General features: G+C 51.9%; 1 protein-coding gene across 1 annotated transcript in view; it reads right to left on the bottom strand.

The window, feature by feature from the left end:
* LOC132567452 (nuclear factor 1 C-type-like) overlaps window positions 1-24,653 on the bottom strand; it is an 84,955-nt gene that overhangs the window by 21,389 nt on the left and 38,913 nt on the right. Inside the window, exons 8-10 of the mRNA XM_060233127.1 lie at window positions 20,978-21,124; window positions 18,035-18,191; window positions 5,112-5,194 (exon numbers count right to left, since the gene is read on the bottom strand). Of these exons, the coding sequence (XP_060089110.1) occupies window positions 5,112-5,194; window positions 18,035-18,191; window positions 20,978-21,124 (387 nt within the window). The remainder of the gene's footprint in view (window positions 1-5,111; window positions 5,195-18,034; window positions 18,192-20,977; window positions 21,125-24,653) is intronic.

Here is a 24,653-nt window from a genome sequence, read left to right as displayed (position 1 = left end):
ACATATTGTGTGGCTCTTGAAGCCCCCACCCCACCCCATTGGCCAGCTTGGAGAAGGCATTTGTCTCTTTAAAACTCTTCTCCAAGCCAAGCCAATCAGCAGCTTGGAAAATGGATTTCAAATTAAAGTTGCTTTCTTTCCACTTCTCCATCCATCCATCCATCCATCTCTCTCTCTCTCCTTTCTCCCTCCCTTGCAGCTCTCAAACATCTGACTATTCTACGTGGCTCTTACATTAAGCAAGTTTGGCCACCCCTGTACTAGCCTAACATTCTTCACCACTACGCCACACTGGTATGGGGTGGCGCTTCATTATACCCCAGAATTCCTTGCCTGTCCCTTTGTCTAGCAAATCTATGACAAAACCAAGAGTCATTTCTGGAAACGGGTCCAATGGCCATCGTTTCCACAAGCTGCAAGACTTCCTTAGGGCACTGGGTCTGATATTATTAACCTTCTCAATTATAACATTAGAAACCTGCGTTGGTCCTGAATTTACTAACTTTGATCGTTCTCACTAAAAACCGGACTCACCATGCTCGGGGCTAGCCTATCTCAGATTACCTATTGGTGATACAGGAGTTCAGGGACTGGAATAACCAGGGCTTTTTTTGTAGCAGGAACTCCTTTGCATATTAGGCCACACCTCCCTGATGTAGCCCATCCTCCAAGAGCTTACAGGGCTCTTCATACAGGGCCTACTGGAAGCTCCAGGAGGATTGGCTACATCAGGAGGTGTGTGGCCTAATATGCAAAGAAGTTCCTGCTACAATAAAAGCCCTGATATTAGGCCACACCCCCCGATGTAGCCAATCCTCCAAGAGCTTACAGGGCTCTTCTTACAGGGCCTACTGCAAGCTCCAAGAGGATAGGCTACATCAGGGGGGTGCGGCCTAATAGGCAAAGGAGTTCCTGCTACAATAAAAGCCCTGATATTAGGCCACACCCCCCCGATGTAGCCAATCCTCCAAGAGCTTACAGGGCTCTTCATACAGGGCCTACTGCAAGCTCCAGGAGGATAGGCTACATCAGGGGGGTGCGGCCTAATAGGCAAAGAAGTTCCTGCTACAATAAAAGCCCTGATATTAGGCCACACCCCCCCGATGTAGCCAATCCTCCAAGAGCTTACAGGGCTCTTCATACAGGGCCTACTGCAAGCTCCAGGAGGATAGGCTACATCAGGGGGGTGCGGCCTAATAGGCAAAGAAGTTCCTGCTACAATAAAAGCCCTGATATTAGGCCACACACCCCCGATGTAGCCAATCCTCCAAGAGCTTACAGGGCTCTTCATACAGGGCCTACTGCAAGCTCCAGGAGGATAGGCTACATCAGGGGGGTGCGGCCTAATAGGCAAAGAAGTTCCTGCTACAATAAAAGCCCTGATATTAGGCCACACCCCCCGATGTAGCCAATCCTCCAAGAGCTTACAGGGCTCTTCATACAGGGCCTACTGCAAGCTCCAGGAGGATAGGCTACATCAGGGGGGTGCGGCCTAATAGGCAAAGGAGTTCCTGCTACAAAAAAAAAGCCCTGGGAATAACAGATATCATTTTTGGCCAAAAAAGCAACTCATTGTGCAGGAGGGGGCTTACAGATTAGGGTGTTAGCGCCGGGTGGGTGGGCGGGTGGAGATTAAATCTTCCTTCCCACATCGAATAAACTCCTGCCCTTGTGACTCCCTTCCTGCCACCCCTGTTTAAAACATTGTGTGTGTGGGGGGGTGTTATTTCTGATAAAAGGAAATGACACAACAGCAAGAGTTAACCCCCTCCCAGCACCACAATCCAATCCGGACTCCCCCCTTCCCCGGGACAATGCTGGGTTTTTGCTTTTTTTGGAGCCAATACTACGTCTCGAGTTCCAGCTGGGTAATTCCGGCATGACGTTCGGCCCCGCAATATGGAGGAAGGACAGCACTCCTATGTATTGCTTGTGAATTTCACTACAGGCTGTCCTCGGAAACTGAAGAAGGGGGGAGAGAGAGACACCGTCGCACGAGGCTTTCTACTGCACTCAGCCTGCGGTTTTGCAACATCAGCAATTCCGGGCTGGCAAGAGAGATTCTCTCTCTCTCTCTCTGATCCCACCAACCTGTGCAGGAACAGCCCCCCCCCCCCTTTGCTGCAGGCTGCGGAGGGATCAGACGCATTTTCTCACTGCTGGGAGATTATGAACCACAGAGCAGGGATGAATTAGGTTCCCCCAAGTCTCCTCCTTCCAGGAGAGGTCAAATCAATCCCACAACCCTGAGCATTCACCCCCTCCCGGTAATGGGCAATCAATCCCACATCTTTCTTTCTTTCTTTCTTTCTTTCTTTCTTTCTTTCTTTCTTTCTTTCTTTCTTTCTTTCTTTCTTTCTTTCTTTCTTTCTTTCTTTCTTTCTTTCTTTCTTTCTTTCTTTCTTCCTTTCTTTCTTTCTTTCCAGCTGGAACGCACAGAAATGCAGTTCTGGCTGGCTTGGCATCAGGGGGTGTGGCCTGATATGGAAATGAGTTCCTGCTGGGCTTTTTCTACAAAAAAAGCCCTGTGTGGAACAATGGAGATGTCAGGGGGTGTGGCCTAATATGCAAATGAGTTCCTGCTGGGCCTCCTCTACATAAAAAGCCCCGTGCGGAACAATGGTGATGTCAGGGGGTGTGGCCTAATACGCAAATGAGTTCCTGCTGAGTTTGTCCTAACTAAAAAAGCCCCACGTGGAACAAGGGAGGCGGAAGGGGGTGTGGCCTAATATGCAAACGAGTTCCTGCTGGGCCTCTTCTATCTAAAAAGCCCTATGTGGAACAATGGTGATGTTAGGGGGTGCGGCCTAATATGCAAATGAGTTCCTGCTGGGTTTTTCCTTCCCAAAAAGCCTTGTGTGGAACAATGGAGACGTCAGGGGGTGTGGGCTAATATGCAAATGAGTTCCAGCTGGGCTTCCTCTACCAAAAAAAGTCCATCTCACTACTAACCAGGGCCAACTTCACTTAGCTTCCAAGATTTGATTAGAGAGGGCTCGCTGGGGCTCTCTCAGCTCAAGGCAAAGACCAACAGAGGTGGTTGGCCACTGCCCCAGCCTTCCTTCATGGTCTCCCACCCAACTGCTAACCAAGGCTGACCTGGCTGACCTTCTGAAGTCAAGAACCTTACCTGCCTCCCCCGCCCCCAGGTGAAAACGACGGAGGCCGTGTCCAGCTCTCGCACCCCCTTTGTGTTTCCAGCCCACGTGACGGATGATCCACCGCCTTCCCAGCGGTGCCACGCCCCCTGCCAGGTGCCTGGCACAAGCCCCCACCCTTCTTCCCCAGCTGCACCGCTCATTGACACAGCTTTCCAACTCGCAGCCCCTCCGGGTGTGATCGGGCTGGCAACTCTTCCCCGCTGAGCACATTTGTGCAGTCTGGGGCAACATCCCTGAAGCCTGCCGGCCAGGGGGAAACAAAACAACGCCCTCTCCACAAAAACCCCCACCTCTATATTCAAAATCAGTCCCTGAAACTGTGGGGGGGGGCAGGCAGAGAGGAGAATAGTTGCTGCCTTTCCACCACACCTTCAACTGAAGCGGTGCTTAACGGCCAGTGCCAGGTGCCAAGTATGCAAGGGGGGGGGGGAGAGGAGGAAGAGAAATCCCATTGGCCGGCAGCCATCATGTGAAGAGAGCCAGCCAATCCTATCCGGCCAAGCCGAGAGGGAAAGTGGGGGGAGGAGGGGAAACGGGGTTTAGATTCGGCCTGCAAACTTGCTTCCTGCCAAGGTTTCCCCCCACCTCCCTTTCTTTTCATTGGCATTTAACATTTTTTTTAAAAAAAGCTCTCCTGAGGGTGCTTGGAGAGCTGCCAGTTGAGATCCTGGCAGGACTTGCTCAGCAAAAACCGGAGAATCAGAGCCAAAACACGGAGATGGAATCCGGGACGAGAAGGGACTGGGAACTGGGGGATTAATCTGAAGCAGGAGACCAGAACTCTGGTTTTAAACGGCGCTCGACAGCAAAACAGAACTTCCATATTCAGCGCAGTGTACCTCTGAGTTACAGATGCCAAGGGTCATTCATGGGGGGGACCATAGCTGCTTCTAGACCCTCCCCCTGTCTAGGCATTCATGTAGCATGTGTTCAAACCAGGGCTTTTTCTGTAGCAGGAGCTCCTTTGCATATTAGGCCACACCTCCCTGATGTAGCCAATCCTCCAAGAGCTTACAAAGCTCTTTTTTGTAAGCTGTCGGAGGATTGGCTACATCAGGGGTGTGTGGCCTAATATGCAAAGAAGTTCCTGCTACAAGAAAAGCCGATATTAGGCCACACACCCTTGATGTAGCCAATCCTCCTGGAGCTTACAGTAGGCCCCTGTATGAAGAGCCCTGTAAGCTCGTGGAGGATTGGCTACATCAGGGAGGTGTGGCCTAATATGCAAAAGAGTTCCTGCTAGAAAAAAAGCCCTGGTTAAAACAAGCATTTGTGGAAAAGAAAGATCCTGCTTTTAAGCTGAATTGACTTTAAAACTAAATGGAACTTCCAAGATCAGTAGCAGAATACCTGTGAGAACTGGGATCAACCAGTGGGAGGTGGTGGTAAGGGGGGGTTTGCCTGACCCCTTTGCTGGAGTCAGTTGCCCAACCATTGCTGGAAACCAGGGGTGGAATTCTAGCGGGAGCTCCTTTGCATATTAGGCCGCAGCCCCCTGATGTAGCCAATCCTCCCAGAGCTTGCAAGGCTCTTTTTTGTAAGCTGTTTTAGGATTGGCTACATCAGGGGCGTGTGGCCTAATATGCAAAGGAGCTCCTGATAGAATTCCACCCCTGCTGGAAACAACACTGTTAGGATGAATAAACTGTGCACAGACACACAAAGGGTGCGACAGACATCGAAGGAGAGCGGCAGCTCTACCCGGCCAGACGACTCTTAACATCCTAATAAAGACGTGCCTTCCTGGGCGGAGAGGCCGTACAGGCATTCAAGGGCAGAGATAGCCTGCAGGTGCAGTCTATCCTAAATCCCAGCTGCCAAGGGGACAAGCCAGGAAGGACTTCTGTTTGTTGGGCTCCCCCCAGAGGCTACTGGATGAGAAGGACCACAAGTTTGAGGCAGCCCGGGTGGGTCGCGAAACGGCTCCGAGAAAGGTCCTCTTGCACTCACCTGGGCCTGATAGATGCTGCCAGGATCCCGTGGTCCTAATCCCACGAAGCGGTTCGCAGGGGGTGTGCCTGGGGCGGAGTAGGCTGTAGGGAGGAGGGCAGCGGGAAAGGGGAAGAAAGAAACAAAGACTATTTTTCAAACTCAATCAATGCCCAGGTCGACGCCGAATCCCGCTCCCGATCTAGGGGTGGGCAGACGTCCCCCTGCCTCCTAGCCCCGGTCCTTTCCCGCTCTAAAATCCTAGTCTTGGTTTAACTAGGGACATTTCTAAAATTTAACCTCGGGAGAGGAGCAAGCGCAGACAGCCCCAGTTTCCAGTCCCTTCGTTGCACTAGCGTCCTCCCCACCACCACGCTGCCAATGGGGGTCAAGCACATGGGTCCGTCACCGTAAGCACAGAAACCCAGATGCAAAGGCATTCAGACTCTTTGCATGTGGCATTTTGCTAACATGCATGTGCACCGCATGGAACGAGCGAAACGGCTGGAGAAATTATTACGTGCACTCGGTACGTTTTTTTTTTGTAGCAGGGACTCTTTTGCATATTAGGCCACACCTCCCTGATGCAGCCAATCCTCCTGGAGCTTACAGTTAGGCCCTGTCCGAAGAGCCCTGTAAGCTCTTGGCGGGCTCTCCTTCCTTGGAGGTTTTTAAACACAGGCTAGATGGCCATCTGACAGCGATGAAGATCCTGTGAATTCGGGGTCGGTAATTGTGGGTTTCCTGCATTGTGCAGGGGGTTGGACTAGATGACCCTGGAGGACCCTTCCAACTCTAGGATTCTTGGAGGATTGGCTACATCAGAGGGGTGCGGCCTAATATGCAAAGGAGTTCCTGCTATTAAAAAAGAACCGGGTACGTTCACATTTTCGCTATGCGATCTGACCATCAGGAAAGAGGGACACGGGGAGATGTGAATGAAGGCGGAGAGCCGAAATCTGTGGCAGACAGTAGTAGAAGAAGAAGAGCTGGCTTTATACCCCACCTTTTACTACCCAAAGGAGTCTTAGACTGATTTTGTACTAGGCTTGTTCCAGATGGAAAGCCCTTTTGCTCCTGAGGTTTCTCTCCATTTTTGCACAAGTCGGCCCACCGCTTTTCCATAGCAAGCAAGATCTTCTGACAAGCAGTTTCTGCTTGCTGCAGAAAAGCGGTGAGCCAACTTGCAGCTCCAGGGCAATTTGTGCAAAAAAAGAGAGCAGCCCTGGGGGCGAAAGGGCTCTCCTCCACCCGGAACAAGCCTAGTGCAAAATCTGTCTCCGAGAGGCTTCCAATCTCTTTCCCTTCCTCCCCCACCACAGACACCCTGTGAGGCGGGTGGGGCTGAGAGGGCTCTCCCAGAAGCTGCCCTTTCAAGGACAGAGTCTCAGAGCGGCATACAATCTCCTTTCCCTTCCTCCCCCACCACAGACACCCTGTGAGGCAGGTAGGGCTGAGAGAGCTCTCCCAGAAGCTGCCCTTTCAAGGACAGAGTCTCAGAGGGGCCTACAATCTCCTTTCCCTTCCTCCCCCACAACAGACACCCTGTGAGGTGGGTGGGGCTGAGAGAGCTCTCCCAGAAGCTGCCCTTTCAAGGACAGAGGCTCAGAGCGGCCTACAATCTCCTTTCCCTTCCTCAGCCACCACAGACACCCTGTAAGGTGGGTGGGGCTGAGAGGGTTCTCACAGCAGCTGCCCTTTCAAGGACAAAGGCTCAGAGCGGCCTACAATCTCCTTTCCTTTCCTCCCCCACAACAGACACCCTGTGAGGTGGGTGGGGCTGAGAGGGCTCTGAGAGCACTGCTCTGGAGAGAACAGCACTGAGAGAGCTGCGACTGTCCCAAGGTCACCCAGCTGGCTGCCGTGTAGAGGAGGAGGGGGGGAATCAAACGTGGTTCTCCAGATAAGAGTCCACCGCTCTTAACCACTGCACCAAGCTGGCTCTAGAAGCATGCCCTCTGTCCCAAATTCAGAAAACGATCCAAAGGGAATCTAGCAGGATCGGTCTTGTGCCTATTCAAAAACAAAGCCAGATACAATCTAGAGACAAACTCCAAGAACTCCCAGCTCTTCTCCAATCTTGATTGCACAGAGGGTGGTTTGAAAGATAAACACCTGGCTGCAGTGTAGCATTTCTTCTTAACCGAAAAAGCTTACACTGGATTTTTTTCCCGCCTGAACTATTCAAGGCCCTGCATTTCTTCCATCCCAGAGCTGCCTCTGTATGCCACGGAAAGTGAAGCATCGTTTGCGAACGGCTTCAGAGGCTTAAACATTTTATTTGGTGTTGCCCTGGGGTTCTGAGAACGGACCGATTTCTTTCGTTGCTAACCTGAAAACTAGTAACGTGCTTTCAAAACAAAGAAGAAGAATTGCAGATTTATACCACGCCCTTCTCCCTGAATCAGAGACTCAGAGCGGCTTACAATCCCCTATATCTTCTCCCCCCACAACAGACACCCTGTGAGGTGGGTGGGGCTGAGAGGGCTCTCCCAGAAGCTGCCAATTCAAGGACAGAGTCGCAGAGCGGCCTACAATCTCCTTTCCCTTCCTCCCCCACAACAGACACCCTGTGAGGTGGGTGGGGCTGAGAGGGCTCTCCCAGAAGCTGCCCTTTCAAGGACAACTCTGTGAGAAGTATGACTGACCCAAGACCACTGCAGCAGCTGCAAGTGGAGGAGTGGGGAATCAAACTTTCTTTGTAGCAGGAACTCCTTTGCATATTAGGCCACACCCCCTTGATGTAGCCAGGCCCTGTCCCAAAAGCCCCGCAAGCTCCAGGAGGATTGGCTACATCAAGGGGGTGTGGCCTTATATGCAAAGGAGTTCCTGCTACAAAGTAAGCCCTGGCAAAAGCTCATATCCTGCCACCAATTTTGTTAAAGTCTTTGAGGCGTTACCAGACTCTTGCTCTTTTCTACTCTTTCCCATTCTGATATGGTAGTTTCCTCTCTGGAGCTGAGAGTTCAAATCCTGCTCACTTCCCTGCCTTTTGGTTCTTTAAAGGTAAAGATAGTCCCCTGTGCAAGCACCAGTCGTTTCCGACTCTGGGGTGACGGTGCTTTCACAACGTTTTCACGGTAGACTTTTTACAGGGTGGTTTGCCATTGCCTTCCCCAGTCTTCTACACTCCCCACCCCACCCCGGCAAGCTGGGTACTCATTTTACCGACCTCGGAAGTATGGACGGCTGAGTCAACCTCGAGCCGGCTACCTGAACCCAGCTTCCACCAGGATTGAACTCAGGTCGTGAGCAGAGTTTGGACTGCAATACCACAGCTCACCACTCTGCGCCACGGGGCTCTTTGGTCCTTTACCGGTTCGTTATTTCTAAGCAGCCTTTCACGCAAATGATTCTCAAAGCAAATAACTGCGGCTAAAGTAAATTAAAACCATAGCGATAAAAGCAGAGGGGAAAGTAAACCTTCCCAGCTAGCAGCCAGCCAAACATTGGCCAACGAAGCCAAATAAAATTAAGCAACCATTTTAAGCAGCCAGATCCTGTTGAAATAGATAGTGAAAGTCTGTTTTAAAAGGTCCGAGGGAGGAATCTCAGCAAGCAGCTGTTTCTGTGCTCTAGAGGTCAACACTGAAATTAACCGGTAACAAAAATAAAAATCTATTGTCCCCGGTGTGTTCTAATGTTGGAGACAGGGTTTTCAATATGCCAGAGTTTCAGGGGACAGAGTGTCCTTTTAAGGAATTGCTTTTGGGGGAGGCACGATTTTGAGCTTCAGGGATTTCAGCACCTGAAAAGAATGCCCTGTTGAAAAAATTCTGACCAATTTCCCACTAGGGTTGTTCTGGCATTGCAGCACTTCCCACCGCCCACGATGCTTCCATCCGATTTTGCACAAGTTGCCGCAGGGCTGTGACCTGACCCACCTCTTTCCGGTGGCAAGCGAGGTCCTCTGGAAACCAGGTTCTGCTTGCTGCTGGAAAGGGGCGGGGCAGGTCGCAGCCTCGCGGCAGCTTGTGCAAAATCGGGGGGAAGTGTTGGGGGGAAAAGAAGAAGATATTGGATTTATATCTTGCCCTCCACTCCAAATCTCAGAGTGGCTCACAATCTCCTTTATCTCCCTCCCCCACAGCAGACACCCTGTGAAGTGGGTGGGGCTGAGAGAGCTCTCACAGAAGCTGCCCTTTCAAGGACAGAGTCCCAGAGTGGCTTACAATCTCCTTTACCTCCCTCCCCCCACAACAGACACCCTGTGAGGTGGGTAGGGCTGAGAGGGCTCTCCCAGAAGCTGCCCTTTCAAGAACAGAATCTCAGAGCGGCCTACCATCTCCTTTATCTCCCTCCCCCACAACAGACACCCTGTGAGGCAGGTGGGGCTGAGAGGACTCTCAGAGCAGCTGCCCTTTCAAGAACAGAGGCTCAGAGCGGCCTACCATCTCCTTTATCTCCCTCCCTCACAACAGACACCCCGTGAGGTGCGTGGGGCTGAGAGGACTCTCACAGCAGCTGCCCTTTCAAGGACAGAGTCTCAGAGCGGCCTACCATCTCCTTTATCTCCCTCCCCCACAACAGACACCCTGTGAGGTGGGTGGGGCTGAGAGAGCTCTCCCAGAAGCTGCCCTTTCAAGAACAGAGGCTCGGAGCGGCCTACCATCTCCTTTATCTCCCTCCCACACAACAGACACCCTGTGAGGTGGGTGGGACTAGAGAGGGCTCTCACAGCAGCTGCCCTTTCAAGGACAACCTCTGCCAGGGCTATGGCTGACCCAAGGCCATTCCAGCAGGTTCTAGTGGAGGAGTGGGGAATCAAACCTGGTTCTCCCAGATAAGAGTCTGCACACTTAACCACTACACCAAACTGGCTCTCAATGCCGCCAAAGACAGTCAAAGAGCTCCGATGCTGGAACTAGCCTAGTGGGGAATTGGTCTCTCTCTCTTTCTCTCTCTCTCTCTGTGCGTTAAGTGCCATTGACTCCCTCCTGACTCATGTGAATTGACCACCTCCAAAGGATCCTGTTGTTAAAAGCCTTGTTCAGGTCTTGCGAACTGCGGGCCGCGGCTTCCTTGCAGCACCAGATTAAACCCCGCGGAGGCCCCAAGGCAGTCAAAACCTCGGGGGCCCCCTTGCAAACTGTCTCAGAGCCTGAGGGCCCGCCTCACTGCCCGTGGTCCCCGCTGCAGCCTCCAACGCCCCTTCGACAAAGCTGCAGGGGAGAGGGAGAGAGAGGCAAATCGGGTGACAACGCCAGCAGCAGCCGCACCAGGCAAGCTGGGCAGAGAGCGGCTCAGGCGCTGGTTGTGTGTGCAGACTGGGAGGGCTGCAAGCAGGGGGGAAACTGGGGGGGGGGGACTAGCCCAGGGCCCCCAAAGGCGTGGGGGCCCATAGGGCAGTGTTGACTCTGCTTCCTTGATTGAGACCGTCCGTCTCCTGTTAGGTCTTCCTCTTTTCCTGCTGCCCTCTCAGCTTTTCCTAGCGTGGCCGTCTTTTGATTTGATGTGGAGGAACCCTCTCGTGAAATTTAAAAAAGGAACCTCTCTTCTGTGGCCCTTTAAAGTCCTAAAATTCAAATAGGGAAAGAAGGCCGTGTGACTTACTGGGGCCACAGCGGAACCTCAAACCGCAGTCCTGGATCGCCATGGGGTCAGTGGATCCCCTCCGTTCTTTACTTGGCCTTCACAAACACGGCTACCCCAGCAGGGCTCTTTTTCTAGCAGGAGCTTCTCTGCATATCAGGCCACGCCCCCCCTGATGTAGCCAATCCTCCAAGAGCTTAGAGGGCTCTTCGTACAGGGCCTACTGGAAGCTCCAGGAGGATTGGCTACATCAGGGGGGAGTGGCCTAATAGGCAAAGGAGGTCCTGCTAGAATTCCTTACAGGGCTCTTCGTACAGGGCCTACTGGAAGCTCCAGGAGGATTGGCTACATCAGGGGTGTGTGGCCTAATAGGCAAAGGAGGTCCTGCTAGAATTCCTTACAGGGCTCTTCTCACAGGGCCTACTGGAAGCTCCAGGAGGATTGGCTACATCAGGGGTGTGTGGCCTAATAGGCAAAGGAGGTCCTGCTAGAATTCTTTACAGGGCTCTTCGTACAGGGCCTGCTGTAGGCTCCAGGATGACTGGTTACATCAGGGGGTGTGGCCTAATAGGCAAAGGAGGTCCTGCTAGAATTCCTTACAGGGCTCTTCGTACAGGGCCTGCTGTAAGCTCCAGGAGGATTGGCTACATCAGGGGGTGTGGCCTAATATACAAAGGAGTTCCTGCTAGAATTCCTTACAGGGCTCTTCGTACAGGGCTACTGTAAGCTCCAGGATGACTGGTTACATCAGGGGGGCGTGGCCTAATACGCAGAGGAGCTCCTGCTAGAAAAAGAGGCCAGCCTACGCTATGGTTCGTTCTAGGCTTGCCAATCCCCAGGTCCCAGAGGGAGTTCTTCCCCTTTCCCAGTCTCCTTCCCACCCCCAGTCAGCTGGCCGGAGGGGGGAAGCCCCTCCCCCAAAGCCACCATGTGGTTTTTTTCCCCTCCGGAGGCTCCAGTCTCTGATTGAAAGGCTTCATATGAACATATGAAGCTGCCTTATACTGAATCAGACCCTTGGTCCATCAAAGTCAGTATTGTCTTTTCAGACTGCAGCGGCTCTCCAGGGTCTCAAGCTGAGGTTTTTCACACCTATTTGCCTGGACCCTTTTTTGGAGATGCCAGGGATTGAACCTGGGACCTTCTGCTTCCCAAGCAGATGCTCTACCACTGAGCCACCGTCCCTTCCTCTTGGGATGGGGTGTCTGTGTTACTTGGAAGAAGTTGGCTGCAACTCGTGAGTAGAGAGGCCAATCCCTCACTTCAGAGTTGCCAGAAAATGGGGCGGGCGGGGGGGGAGGGGAGGAACGTCTGCTGAGCACTTCATTATTCCCTATGTGGATGTCGATTCTCATTGGATATAATGGGGAATTGATCTGGAGGTTTCAGGGGCTCTGGGGGAGCTGTTGTTTGAGGTAGAGGCACCAAATTTTCAGTATAGTATCTAGTGCCTCTCCCCAAAGTACCCCCCAAGTTTCAAAACGATTGGACCAGGGGATCCAATTCTATGAGCCCCCAAAGAAGGTGCCCCTCTCCTTCATTATTTCCTATGGAAGGAAGACGTTTAAAAAGGTGTGCTGTCCCTTTAAATGTGATGGCCAGAACTCCCTTAGAGTTCAATTGTGCTTGTCACACCCTTGTTCCTGGCTCCGCCCCCAATGTCTCCTGGCTCCACCCCAAAGTCTCCTGGCTCCGCCCCCAATGTCTCCTGGCTCCACCCCCAATGTCTCCTGGCTCCACCCCCAAAGTCTCCTGGCTCCACCCTCAAAGTCCTCAAATATTTCTTGAATTGGACTTGGCAACCCTAGTTGGTTCACATTTCATTTTTTCCCTCCACCCTTCCTTCTGGAGGTCCCAAATTGGGTGCCCCCTTGTGACTTAGTGACATTATCAGTGCAGGGAGGGGTGCCAAAAGTTAGCCTTTTCTAGGTAACTAACTAGGGTTGCTATGTCCCCAGCTTCCTGTCATAACCCAGAAGTAACATCATCAAAACGGTGGCGCGTGTGTGGGGCCACTGTAGGCATTTCCAGGAAAACTCTATGGTTTTCGTAGACACCTGAGCCATCTCGAAGGTAAAAACTCTACGGTGCCATAGAGTTTCCCCTCCCAAATGGCTAGAGAGTCCGGAAGTTCTCCCCGCCGGACCTATAACTAACATGAATTTGAGCGGACTTTGGAGGATGGTGGAAGACAGGAGGGCCTGGCGTGACTTGGTCCAGGGGGTCTCAAAGAGTCGGACTCGACTGTGCGACTGAACAACGACAACAAAAGGGTGCCAGACAGCCTACGGCTAGCCTTGCGGAGGCAGAGCCTGCCCTGGCCCCAAAAGCCAGAGAATGACTGCTAGGCTGCTGTGCCCAGATGTGGATTCCCAGTGGCAAAATGCAGCCAGCCAGGGCATCACAGAGCTTCAGAAGTCTTCAGAAGCCTGCCGTCCCCACAGAAGGAAGGGCAGGGACTGTTAAGTCATGCCTCCTGTCCCATTTCTCTTATTTAAAAAAACATTAAAGGGCCATTGGTAGGAGGCCGTGCCTAAACCCAAATAGAATCCTGAAGTTTTGAGAGAACTTTTTCTTACTCCTGGAGTTCCAAGAGGGATTTGTTTTTAATTTGAGCCAAAAAGGCAAATTTCAGGTATAATTTTGCCTTGGGTATTCCAGATGCACGCTCCTATCGGACATCATCGAGTCCCTGATTTGCACACAGTCGGTCCTGGGTTCAAATCCACGTGTCTCCTGTGGAAGAGTGCCCGGTAACTAGGTGGTGGCCATTCTTCACCGGAGAGGCGGAGAACAGCTGCCCAGTTTGGCTGCAAAAAGAAACTTGTGGGCGGGAGGAGTCATCGTAATGATTGGGACGCTAAGAAAGGTGCTGTTAACTCTTTGACCAATTTTGCACTCACCTTACGCCGCTCTCACGTTCGTCTTCTCGGCGTGGCTCCCTTCCAATTTCCCACTAACTGCCCAGAGGCTGTGGCAAAGATCGGTGTTTTCGTACAGCAAACAGAAACTGGTTTTTAGCGGTTTCCGTTTGCTGCGTGAAAATGAATATCCTTGCTGCAGCCGCAGGGCAGATAGTGGGAAATCAGCGCTGAGAAGACAAACGTGAGAGCGGCGTAAGGTGAGTGGGAAATCAGTCTTCGTCTCCCTTTCCCTGCCAGAAAATATCCACTTCAGGAATGAAAAAAGGCACGACGATATCTATTTTCCCTGATAGGAATTCAAGACGCTAGGGGTGCGCTTTTAAGTCAAGAAACGGCATGGAAGTTAACCCCTGGTCCCTGGGGTCACGGGCAATGTTCCTTCTAAGCTAGCTCACAGATTTTTAGCCTCCAGCTAACACATTTTTGTCTTCGCTCAGGAAGGATGACCCCAGAGCACAATAATTGAGGCAGTAAGCTCACAACTTTCATGCCAGTAGCTCACAAAGTAGAATTTTTGCTCACAAGACTCTGCAGCCTAAAGGGAACACCGGTCGCCGAGCCCTCCCCGGTTCTGAGTTCGAAAGGGGGGGGAAAGGGTAGCAACGCACACCACCCCAGTTTGCAACGCTGGTAAATTTGCTGTTTCAAGGTTGCCCCAGTCGCTTTTCAGCCAAGGACAGGTAGGGAACCAGCAACGGCCCATGAATGTGCCTTGGGGAGAAGTCTAAGGAAGATAGACCCCTGCAGAGAAGACAAACTCTGCTCCACCCTGATGTATGCTGTCATGAGGACCAGAAACTTGCTTTGCGCATGAAGGCAGAGATTTCTCAAACGTATCAAATCCGGCACCAGAAACTTATAATCTCCGCCTCCCCCAACTTTACACATAGGGTTGCCAATCCCCAGGTGGGGGCAGGGGATCCCCCAGTTTGGAAGCCCTCCCCCAACTTCAGGGTCATCAGAAAGCAGGGAGGGGGAGGGAAATGTCTGCTGGGCACTCCATTATTCCCTTTGGAGACCAATTCCCATAGGCTATAATGGAGAATTGATCCACAGGTAACTGGGGCTCTGGGGGGACTGTTTTTTGAGTTAGAGGCACCAAATTCTCACCATATCATCCAGTGTCTCTCCCCAAAATACCCTCCAACTTTCAAAAAGATTGGACCAGGGGGTCCAATTTTATGAGCCCCCAAAGAAGGTCCTTCATTATTTCCAATGGAGGGAAGGCATTTTAAAAGTGGGCAGCCCCTTTAAATGTGATGGCCAGAACTCCTTGTGGAGTTCCATGATGTTTGTCACAACCGAGCTCCTGGCTCCACTCCCAATGCCTCCTGGCTCCGCCTCCCAAGACTCCTGGCTCCACCCCCAAAGTCCTCACCAGTGTTCCCTCCAAGCTGAGTGAGCGTGAGCTAGCTCACAGATTTTTAGCCTCCAGCTCACACATTTTTGTCTTCGCTCAGGCAAAATGGTCCCAGAGCACAGTAATTTATACAGCAGCTCACAACTTTAATGCCAATTCACAACTTTACTACTTTACAATTCACAACTTTACTACTAGTAGCCAGGGCTTTTTTTGAGCAGGAACACACAGGAACACTGCTCCGGCTGGCTTGGTGACAGGGGGTGTGGCCTAGTATGCAAATAATTTCATGCTGGTTTTTTTCCTACAAAAAGCCCCATGTGAAACAATGGTGCCATCAGGGTGTGTGGCCTAGTATGCAAATAAATCCATGCTGGGCTTTTTCCTACAAAAAGCCCTATGGGAAACAATGGTGCCATCAGGGGGTGTGTCCTAGTATGCAAATAATTTCATGCTGGGGTTTTTCCTACAAAAAGCCCTATGTGAAACAATGGTGCCATCAGGGGGTGTGGCCTAGTATGCAAATAAATTCATGCTGGGGTTTTTCCTACAAAAAGCCCTATGTGAAACAATGGTGCCATCAGGGGGTGTGGCCTAGTATGCAAATAAATTCATGCTGGGCTTTTCCCTACAAAAAGCCCTATGTGAAACAATGGTGCCATCAGGGGGTGTGGCCTAGTATGCAAATGAGTTCCTGCTGGGCCTTTTCCTACAAAAAGAGTCCTGCTGGTAGCTCACAAAAGTAGAAATTTTGCTCACAATACTGCAGCTTAGAGGGAACACTGGACTCCCCAGATATTTCTGGACCTGGCAACCCTATTTACGCAATACCTCGCCACCGATACACACACACACAAGACATGCCCCCCCCTCCAATTATATTCCAAATGCAGCAGCAGCAGCCACTCCTCCAAGTTCTGCAAAATGTATGACTTTCCCCAAGGTCAAGGAGTGATTCTGGGTCAACGGAAAGGAGACTCTCCGCCCAATCCTTCTGTCGTTTGTATATAGAGGGAGGAAAATAAAGGGAAGCAGAATGAGGCAGGGAAGCGAACGAAATGATTCCCCAGTCTTGATATCTGGCCTAGTTTTCCTCAGAGCGAAGGACCAAGGAAAGACTCCAAATCACCTGATCCTGAACAGGAAAAAAAAGCACAGAGCTTTGCAAGACCTTTGTTTCGATGCAACTGCAGATAAAGAAAACAAGCTGTGCACTAATAGAGGGGAGGGGGGGGACATCTTGCATCCATTAAGGTGGAACTGCAGGGATACGGGTAGGGTTGCCGAGTCAAATTCAAGAAATATCTGGGGTCTTTGGGGGTGGAGCCAGAAGACTTTGGGGGTGGAGCCAGGAGACATCGGGGCGGAGCCAGGAACAAGGGTGTGACAAGCATAATTGAACTCCAAGGGAGTTCTGGCCATCACATTTAAAAGGACAGCAGACCTTTTTAAATGACTTCCTTCCATAGGAAATAATGAAGGATAGGGGCACCTTCTTTTGGGGCTCATAGAATTGGACCCCATGGTCCAATCGTTTTGAAACTTGGCGGATACTTTGGAGAGAGTCACTAGATACTATACTGAAAATTTGGTGCCTCTACCTCAAAAAACAGCACCCTCAGAGCCCTCAAAACCTCCAGATCAATTCTCCATTATACCCTATGAGAATCGATTTCCACATAGAGAATAATGAAGTACTCAGCAGACTCCCCCCCCTGCATTTCTGGCAACACTGAAGGGGGATCGGCCTCTCTACTCACGAGTTGCTGCCAACTTCTTCAAACTAACACAGACACCCCATCCCAAGAGGAAGCCTTTCAAGCAGCGACTGAAGCCTCCGGAGGTAGAAACGCACCTGGTCCTCTGGGAGCGAAGCTCCCCCCCTCCGCCGGCCAGACTCCCCAAGGAGACGCCTGTAGCAGCCGGAAAGGATGCAAGGATTACGAGTCCCAGCATGCATCTCGCGAAGGGAGGCCGTGCCGTTTCCCCCCCCCTCCCGCTTTCACATTCTTGGAGATCGCGGGGAAAGGCTCCTAATCCAGGGGTCCCCCGGCAGGGCGGGGGGGTTGGGAACCCTAGCTTACAAATAAGAGCCTTGGAAGCTCTTGGAGGATTGGCTACATAAGGGGTGTGTGGCCTAATAGGCAAAGGAGGTCCTGCTAGAATTCCTTACAGGGCTCTTCGTACAGGGCCTACTGTAAGCTCTTGGAGGATTGGCTACATCAGGGGGGTGTGGCCTAATATGCAAAGGAGGTCCTGCTAGAATCCCTTACCGGGCTCTTCGTACAGGGCCTGCTGTAAGCTCCAGGAGGATTGGCTACATCAGGGGGTGTGGCCTAATATGCAAAGGAGGTCCTGCTAGAATTCCTTACGGGGCTCTTCTCACAGGGCCTGCTGTAAGCTCTTGGAGGATTGGCTACATCAGGGGTGTGTGGCCTAATATGCAAAGAAGGTCCTGCTAGAATCCCTTACAGGGCTCTTCGTACAGGGCCTGCTGTAAGCTCCAGGAGGATTGGCTACATCAGGGGTGTGTAGCCTAATAGGCAAAGGAGGTCCTGCTAGAATTCCTTACAGGGCTCTTCATACAGGGCCTGCTGTAAGCTCCAGGAGGACTGGCTACATCAGGGGTGTGTAGCCTAATATGCAAAGAAGGTCCTGCTAGAATCCCTTACAGGGCTCTTCATACAGGGCCTGCTGTAAGCTCCAGGAGGACTGGCTACATCAGGGGTGTGTAGCCTAATAGGCAAAGGAGGTCCTGCTAGAATTCCTTACAGGGCTCTTCGTACAGGGCCTGCTGTCAGCTCCAGGAGGATTGGCTACATCAGAGGGGTGTGGCCTAATAGGCAAAGGAGCTCCTGCTAGAATCCCACCCCTGCCCCTTGGGGATTCAAACCAGGTTGTCAACCACCAGGTCGAACAGCCTTGTCCAAAACCGATCTCTCCAGCGGCTGCCCCGTCCGGAAGCCCTCCCCCCAAACTTTGCCCCTCCCAGCCGGAATTGCACAGTGCCCTGAGATTGAAAAGATGGCAGAGGATGGGGCGTGGGGGATCAGCAAGGGGAGGCGGGAAGGGCTTGGGCATTGAGGAGTGGGTAGGTGGGCGTCAGGCAGCGGGGCTTGCTTGCTTACTGGGTGATGTCGGCGAAGAGGTCCCTCCCTCGGAAGTTGTCGTGGTGGATTTGGTATCAGGTGAGATTGCCAGGCGGGGCATACCAGGGGGTGGTGGCGCCAACATCTGTGTGGGAAGATAGTGCCCGGGCACCTTCACTTGGCCACTTCCATTTAACTAGGGACACAACACAAAATAAAAACAACAACAAACACACACACACACACAGCAAGCCGTTAGGACCCCCCGCTGGAGCTGCCTGCCCTGCCCGGGAATACCTCCCCCCTCACAACGGGATGGGCTTCCGCAGAGACCGCATCGGCCTCTTGGGGGCACTACGGGCTGGCTCGTCTGCCTCTCCGCGTGGCGGCCCCACCAAAACGGTCATAGCTAACGTGTCACTTTGGGGTAAATGCCATAAAAAAAAAAATCCGACAAATCCTTCCTCGACTGTCTGGTAGCGCAGTTTGACTAGTGATGTGCTCAGAGAAATGATCCTGCCCACGTTTATTGGGCCAGAGAGAGATAACAAGCTGTTTCCAGGGTGGGCTACCTGGGGTAGGGAACATTGGCTCTCCAGAGGTTTTTTTGCCTACAACTCCCATCAGCCCCAGCCAGCTTGGCCAATGCCTGGGGCTGATGGGAGTTATAGGCAAAAAACATCCAGAGAGCCAACATGGCCACCCCTGTCCTATATCTCCTCCCCCCCCCCTCAACAAACACCCTGTGAGGTGGGTGGGGCTGAGAGAGCTCTCCCAGAAGCTGCCCTTTCAAGGACAACTCCTATGAGAGCTATGGCTGACCCAAGGCCATTCAGCAGCTGCAGGTGGAGGAGTGGGGGAATCAAACCCGGTTCTCCCAGAGAAGAGTCCACACACTTAACCACTACCCAGGGGTGACCAACGGTAGCTCTCCAGATGTTTTTTGCATACAACTCCCATCAGCCCCAGCCAGCATGGTCAATGCCTGGGGCTGATGGGAGTTGTAGGCAAAAAACATCGGGAGAGCCAACGTTGCCTACCCCTGGAGCCGCTAGACGATGGGTTACAAACCCAACAGACCCGGGCTGCTTTTCTATGTTGCTGAACGTGTACTTAGGGGGTGGCGATCCCGGGGGTAGGAAGCAGAAAGGGGAGAAAGAGCTTTTTTTTTATTTTTAGGGAAGGGGGGGGGAGATCAGAGAAGTATCTTTTTTTCAAAAAGATGCTTTTGAAAGCTCTGCCAACAAGAGATGAGATGCAAGGTTAAGTTGAAGATACTGTTTCTGACGGAGAAGCGGACGATGCCCACAGCCAGGGCTGGCATGGGCGACAGAGACTGGCATCATGACTTGGCTAGTTCCTTGGCAGATGTGCGGCTGAGGAGAGTTTGGGGAAATGTAGGGCAGCCCAGAGAAGGAAACAGAATGCGATGGAATCAGAGATCCTTCCATCTCCTCTGAGTGTCTCTCCAATCTGAAAACGGTGGTATATTTATTATATACAGGGCTTTTTGGGGGGTAGCAAAAACTCCTTTGCGTGTTAGGCCACAACCCCTTGATGTAGCCAATCCTCCAAGAGCTTACAGGGCTCTCAGTACAGGGCCTACTGGAAGCTCCAGAAGAATTGGTTACATCATATGAACATATGAAGCTGCCTTATACTGAATCAGACCCTCGGTCCATCAAAGTCAGTATTGTCTTCTCAGACTGGCAGCGGCTCTCCAGGGTCTCAAGCGGAGGTTTTTCCCACCTATTTGCCTGGACCCTTTTTTGGAGATGCCAGGGATTGAACCTGGGACCTTCTGCTTCCCAAGCAGATGCTCTACCACTGAGCCACCGTCCCTCCCCTAGGGGGGGAGGGGCCTAATATGCAAAGGAATTCCTGCGACACAAAAAGCCCTGATTGTATATATGTACGTAACTACATAATGGAACAATCCATTCCTCCCCGAATATCTGTGTGATTTAGTTTGGTCCTGTTGGGCAGAGCTCTTGTGTCCAGTTATGGCAGCTGAAGTTGCTGGTGGTTGGAATGGTCTCCTAGCAAATGAGTGCTTGATGCATTGAGCCAGCTTGTCTCTGCTGAATGAACCTGAGAACAGGTGCCTGAGGCAGTGCTCTACCTTGGGAACCCACAACCAAAGAGGGGGCATTACAAAAAACAAGCTATTGCCTTCAGAGAAGGATGAAATTGGGGTTCCTTTTAAACCTCTGCCGGGCTTTTTTCGTAGCAGGAACTCCTTTGTATATTAGGCTGCACCCCCAATTAGGCCACACCCCCGTGATGTAGCCAATCCTCCTGGAGCTTACAGTAGGCCCTGTACAAAGAGCCCTCTAGGGGCATTGGCTACATCAGGGGTGTGTGACCTTATATCAGGGCTTTTATTGTAGCAGGAACATCTTTGGATATTAGGCCACACCTCCCTGATGTAGCCAATCCTGGAGCTTGCAGTAGGCCCTGTACGAAGAGCCCTGTAAGCTCTTGGGGGATTGGCTACATCAGGGGGTGTGGCCTAATATCGGGGCTTTTATTGTAGCAGGAACATCTTCGGATATTAAGCCATACCTCCCGATGTAGCCAATCCTCCTGGAGCTTCCAGTAGGCCCTGTACTATGAATCCTGTAAGCTCTTGGGGGATTGGCTACATCAGGGGGTGTGGCCTAATATGCAAAGGAGCTCCTGCTACAAAAAAAGCCCTGAACCTGTGGGATGACAGGGCAAAAAAGGAATCCAAGAGATTCACACTCTGCAACTGCCCTCAATCACAGAATCTATTTGTGGGGGAGCGAGGAAGAGGAAAGCAGAGGGGCTGAAGAGGGACCTAGAAAGGGACATCAAATCACAGCAGAATCAGAGCAGTTAAGAATGCTGGCCTAGGGCTGAGGAGATGCGGGTTCAAGTCCCCCATTCAGCCGTAACGCTCAGTGGATGACCCCGGGGGGGTGGGGGTGGGGCCAGCCGCTCTCGCTCAGCCTAACCTACCTCGCAGGGTTGTCGTGAAGATAAAAAGGGGAGAGGAGGCCCATGCATGGCGCCCTGAGATCTTTGAAGGAAGGGCGGGGTAAAAACTGCAGGAATGTTGGTGGCGCCTATTCTGGAAAGGACGCCATTTTGAGATGAAAAAAAAATCTAAAAGCAGAACACAAAACAAAGAGAGAGAGAGGAGGACACGAGAAGGATGCAAAGGGACATATTTCCAGAGAACCAATAAAGAAACGAAGGGCAGAGACCAGTCCTGAGGGGACCTCTTTGCTTAGCCCGGAGTTCGGGCAGGGCAGATGAGCAGGGCTTTTTTCTACAGCAGGAACTCCTTTGCATATTAGGCCACACACCCCTGATGTAGTCAATCCTCCAAGAGCTTACAGGGCTCTTAGCACAGGGCCTACTGGAAGCTCCAGGAGGATCGGCTACATCAGGGGGTGCGACCCAGGGCTTTTTTTGTAGCAGAAACTCCTTTGCCTATTAGGCCACACACCCCTGGTGTAGCCAATCCTCCAAGGCCTTCCAGGGCTCTTCGTACAGGGCCTGCGGTAAGCGCCAGGAGGGTTGGCTACCTCGAGGGGGTGTGGCCTAATATGCAAAGAAGTTCCTGCTACAAGAAAAAAGTCTTGCTCCAGACACTTTTCTTCCTAAGGAGTGGAGACTCACGGAGACCGAGACCAGGAGGTTAACACTGTTCTCTTCCGGCTCTTTCCGTCGGCCTTCCCCACACCCACATGCCATCCGCTTTGCTAGCAAAGATTCTGCCTTCAACGCACAGCTGCCCCTTCATCGCACGAAACGTGTGCTTCATCATTTACTTTTAAAGATTAGGGATTCCAAGTTTTTTCCAGTCCTCCCTATTTAAAGCCAGCTTGCTCGTCGCCACTGCATCGGAGATCGTTAATCCCAGGCGCTTAAGCAGTGGGTGGAATTCCAGCAGGAGCTCCTTTGCATATTAGGCCACACCCCCCCAATGTAGCCAATCCTCCAAGAGCTTACAAGGCTCTTCGGATAGGGCCTGCTGTAAGCTCCAAGAGGATTGGCTACATCAGAGGGGTGTGGCCTAATATGCAAAGGAGCTCCTGCTAGAATCCCACCCCTGCACCTGCATGCACACAAGGGTTCGAAAAATAGACCCGCAGGTGAGGAGGGTTCTGCAAAGCTTCAGGGATGCCCATGGATCATGTAAGCGAAGACAACAACACATGTAGCTGCCTTATACCGAATCAGGCCCTCCATCCATCCAAGTCAATATCGCTTCCTCAGACCAGCAACGGCTCTCCAGGGTCTCAGGCTGAGGTCTTCATACCCCCTTCCGTCTGATCCTTTTTAACTGGAGATGCTGGGGATTGAACCTGGGACCTTCAGCATGCTAAGCGGCAGCCCTCCACCGAGCCACGGCCTCGCAAGTTGGGTGTACACAACCTCCCCCCACAAAGTCCACGATTTTCATTGCAAATTTGTCACGATTCATTCATAATAAGGGTGTGTGCATGTGTGTGTTTTTGCGGTGCGATGGTTAAGGTGTCATCAAGGCTCACTTTGTAACAGGGGCTCCTTTGCATGTTAGGCCACACCCCCTCGACGCAGCCAATCCTCCAAGAGCTTACAGGGCTCTTCTTACAGGGCCTGCTGTAACCTTCTTAAAGGATTGGCTACATCAGCGGGGTGCGGCCTAATATGCAAAGGAGCTCCTGCCCTGGGCGTCGTATTAGGATTGTTAGATCCAAGTCCATTCGCATCTTACACACCAACAAGATGTGCAGGGTGTAAGCTTTCAAGAGCCGAAACGTTCTTCAACACGACTCACTGATTATACCCTGAAAATGCGCTGATCTCAAAGGAGCTACCAGACTTGAATCTAAGCGTTCTGCTGAAGACCAAAATGGCTACCCTCTGAAACCACGTTAGGTCTGACGTAGGGCTGCCAAGCCCCTGGTCTGGTCCGCTGGCCCACATTGGTACCTACTGTACTCTATGGTACCTATTGTGCCATTTTGATGATGTCACTTCCGGGTGACATCATCGCACCGGTGATGCAGAGGGCCGGCAGAGGAGACCTCCCTCTGCGTCACTGGCACGATGACGTCACTTCCAGGTAGGTCCCAGGTTCAATCCCCTGCGTGCATCGGCCCCCAAACTCAAAATCAAAATGGTGCTACAGTTACCATAGAGTATTAACTTCCCAAATGGCTAGAGCGCCCAGGGAAACCATAGAGTTTTCCCAGAAATGCCTAGAGTGGCCCGTGCGCGTGCCACCATTTTGGTGACGTCACTTCCGGGTGATATCATTTCATTGCGTGTGCACAACATGCGTGTGCGGATGTCCCCCGCTGGAGCTTGAAGAGGACTTGGCAACCCTAGTCTGAGAAGACCCAGGTTCAAATACACCAAAATACACTTTAATCCGCTTCAGGGCCGCCCCTAGACTATCTGGCACCTTTTGTTGTTCAGTCGCACAATTGAGTTCGACTCTTTGTGACCCCATGGACAAAGTCACGCCAAAGTCCTGTCTTCTACCATCCTCCAAAGTATGCTCAAATTCGTGTTTGTTACATCAGTAATGCTGTCCAGCCATCTCATCTTTTGCCATCCCCTTCTTCTTTTGCCTTCTCCCTTTCCTAGCATCAGGATCTTCTCCAGGGAGTGCTCCCTTCCCATTGGGTGGCCAAAGTATTTGAGCTTCCGCTTCAGCATCTGACTTTCCAGGGAACAGTCTGGGTTGATTTCCCTTAGGACTGACTGATTGGATCTTCTTGCAGTCCAAGAGACTCTCAAGAGTCTCCTCCAGGAAGTGCTCCCTTCTCACTGGGTGGCCAAAGGATTTGAGCTTCAGCTTCAGCATCTGACCTTCCAGGGAACAGTCTGGGTTGATTTCCCTTAGGACTGACTGATTGGATCTTCTTGTCCGAGGGACTCTCAAGACTCTTCTCCAGCATCTGGCACTTTAGGCAAGGCTAAATTCTGGCTCCCCCTCCCCCTGAACTGATAACATCACCAAGTCACATGGGGGTGCCCGATTCAGCGCCCCCAGAAGGCCGCGCCCTAGGCAATCACCAGCCCTGATCCACTTCCAATGCACTTTAGTTCTCATTTGCAAGTGGATTTTGCCATTTCGCACAGCAAAATCCAGTTGCAACGTGCATGGAAAGTGCATTATATATTTTGCACGCATGTTCCCTTAATTTCCAAATGCCCTGTTGCCTTTATGCTAGCCCCTCTCTCCCTGTCTAGCCTACCTGATAGGGCTCTTGGGAAAATTAAAAGGAAGGTGGGGAGACACCCCCCGCCCCAGTACTCTGTTTATGCCACCATGAAGTGTCGGGGGATGGGGAGGCAGGGAGGACAAAATCCTAATGCAGGGGTGTCAAACATCTGGCCCAAATCAGGCCCCTCTGAGGGGTCCTATCAGGACCCCAAGCAACTGGCTACCATCTGCTTCCTCCTCCTTTTCTCTTGCTTTGCAAGGCTTGCTCAATCGCACAGGAGCTACAGAGCAAAGCCTCTATTTTCTCCATTGGCTGAGGCTCCTCCTTGGGGAGGAAGAGGGGGGGGGAGGGAGAGCTTGCTTTTGCCAGGCTATCGCAATTGCACAGCAGAGCAATCACCAGCCCTGATCCACTTCCAACGCACTTTAGTTATCATTTGCAAGCCTCTCTTTCTTCTATTGGCTGAG

Source organism: Heteronotia binoei, chromosome 2 (genome assembly GCF_032191835.1).
Source record: "Heteronotia binoei isolate CCM8104 ecotype False Entrance Well chromosome 2, APGP_CSIRO_Hbin_v1, whole genome shotgun sequence".
NCBI classification, from domain to species: domain Eukaryota; kingdom Metazoa; phylum Chordata; class Lepidosauria; order Squamata; family Gekkonidae; genus Heteronotia; species Heteronotia binoei.
This window is presented reverse-complemented; position numbering and strand designations above follow the sequence as displayed.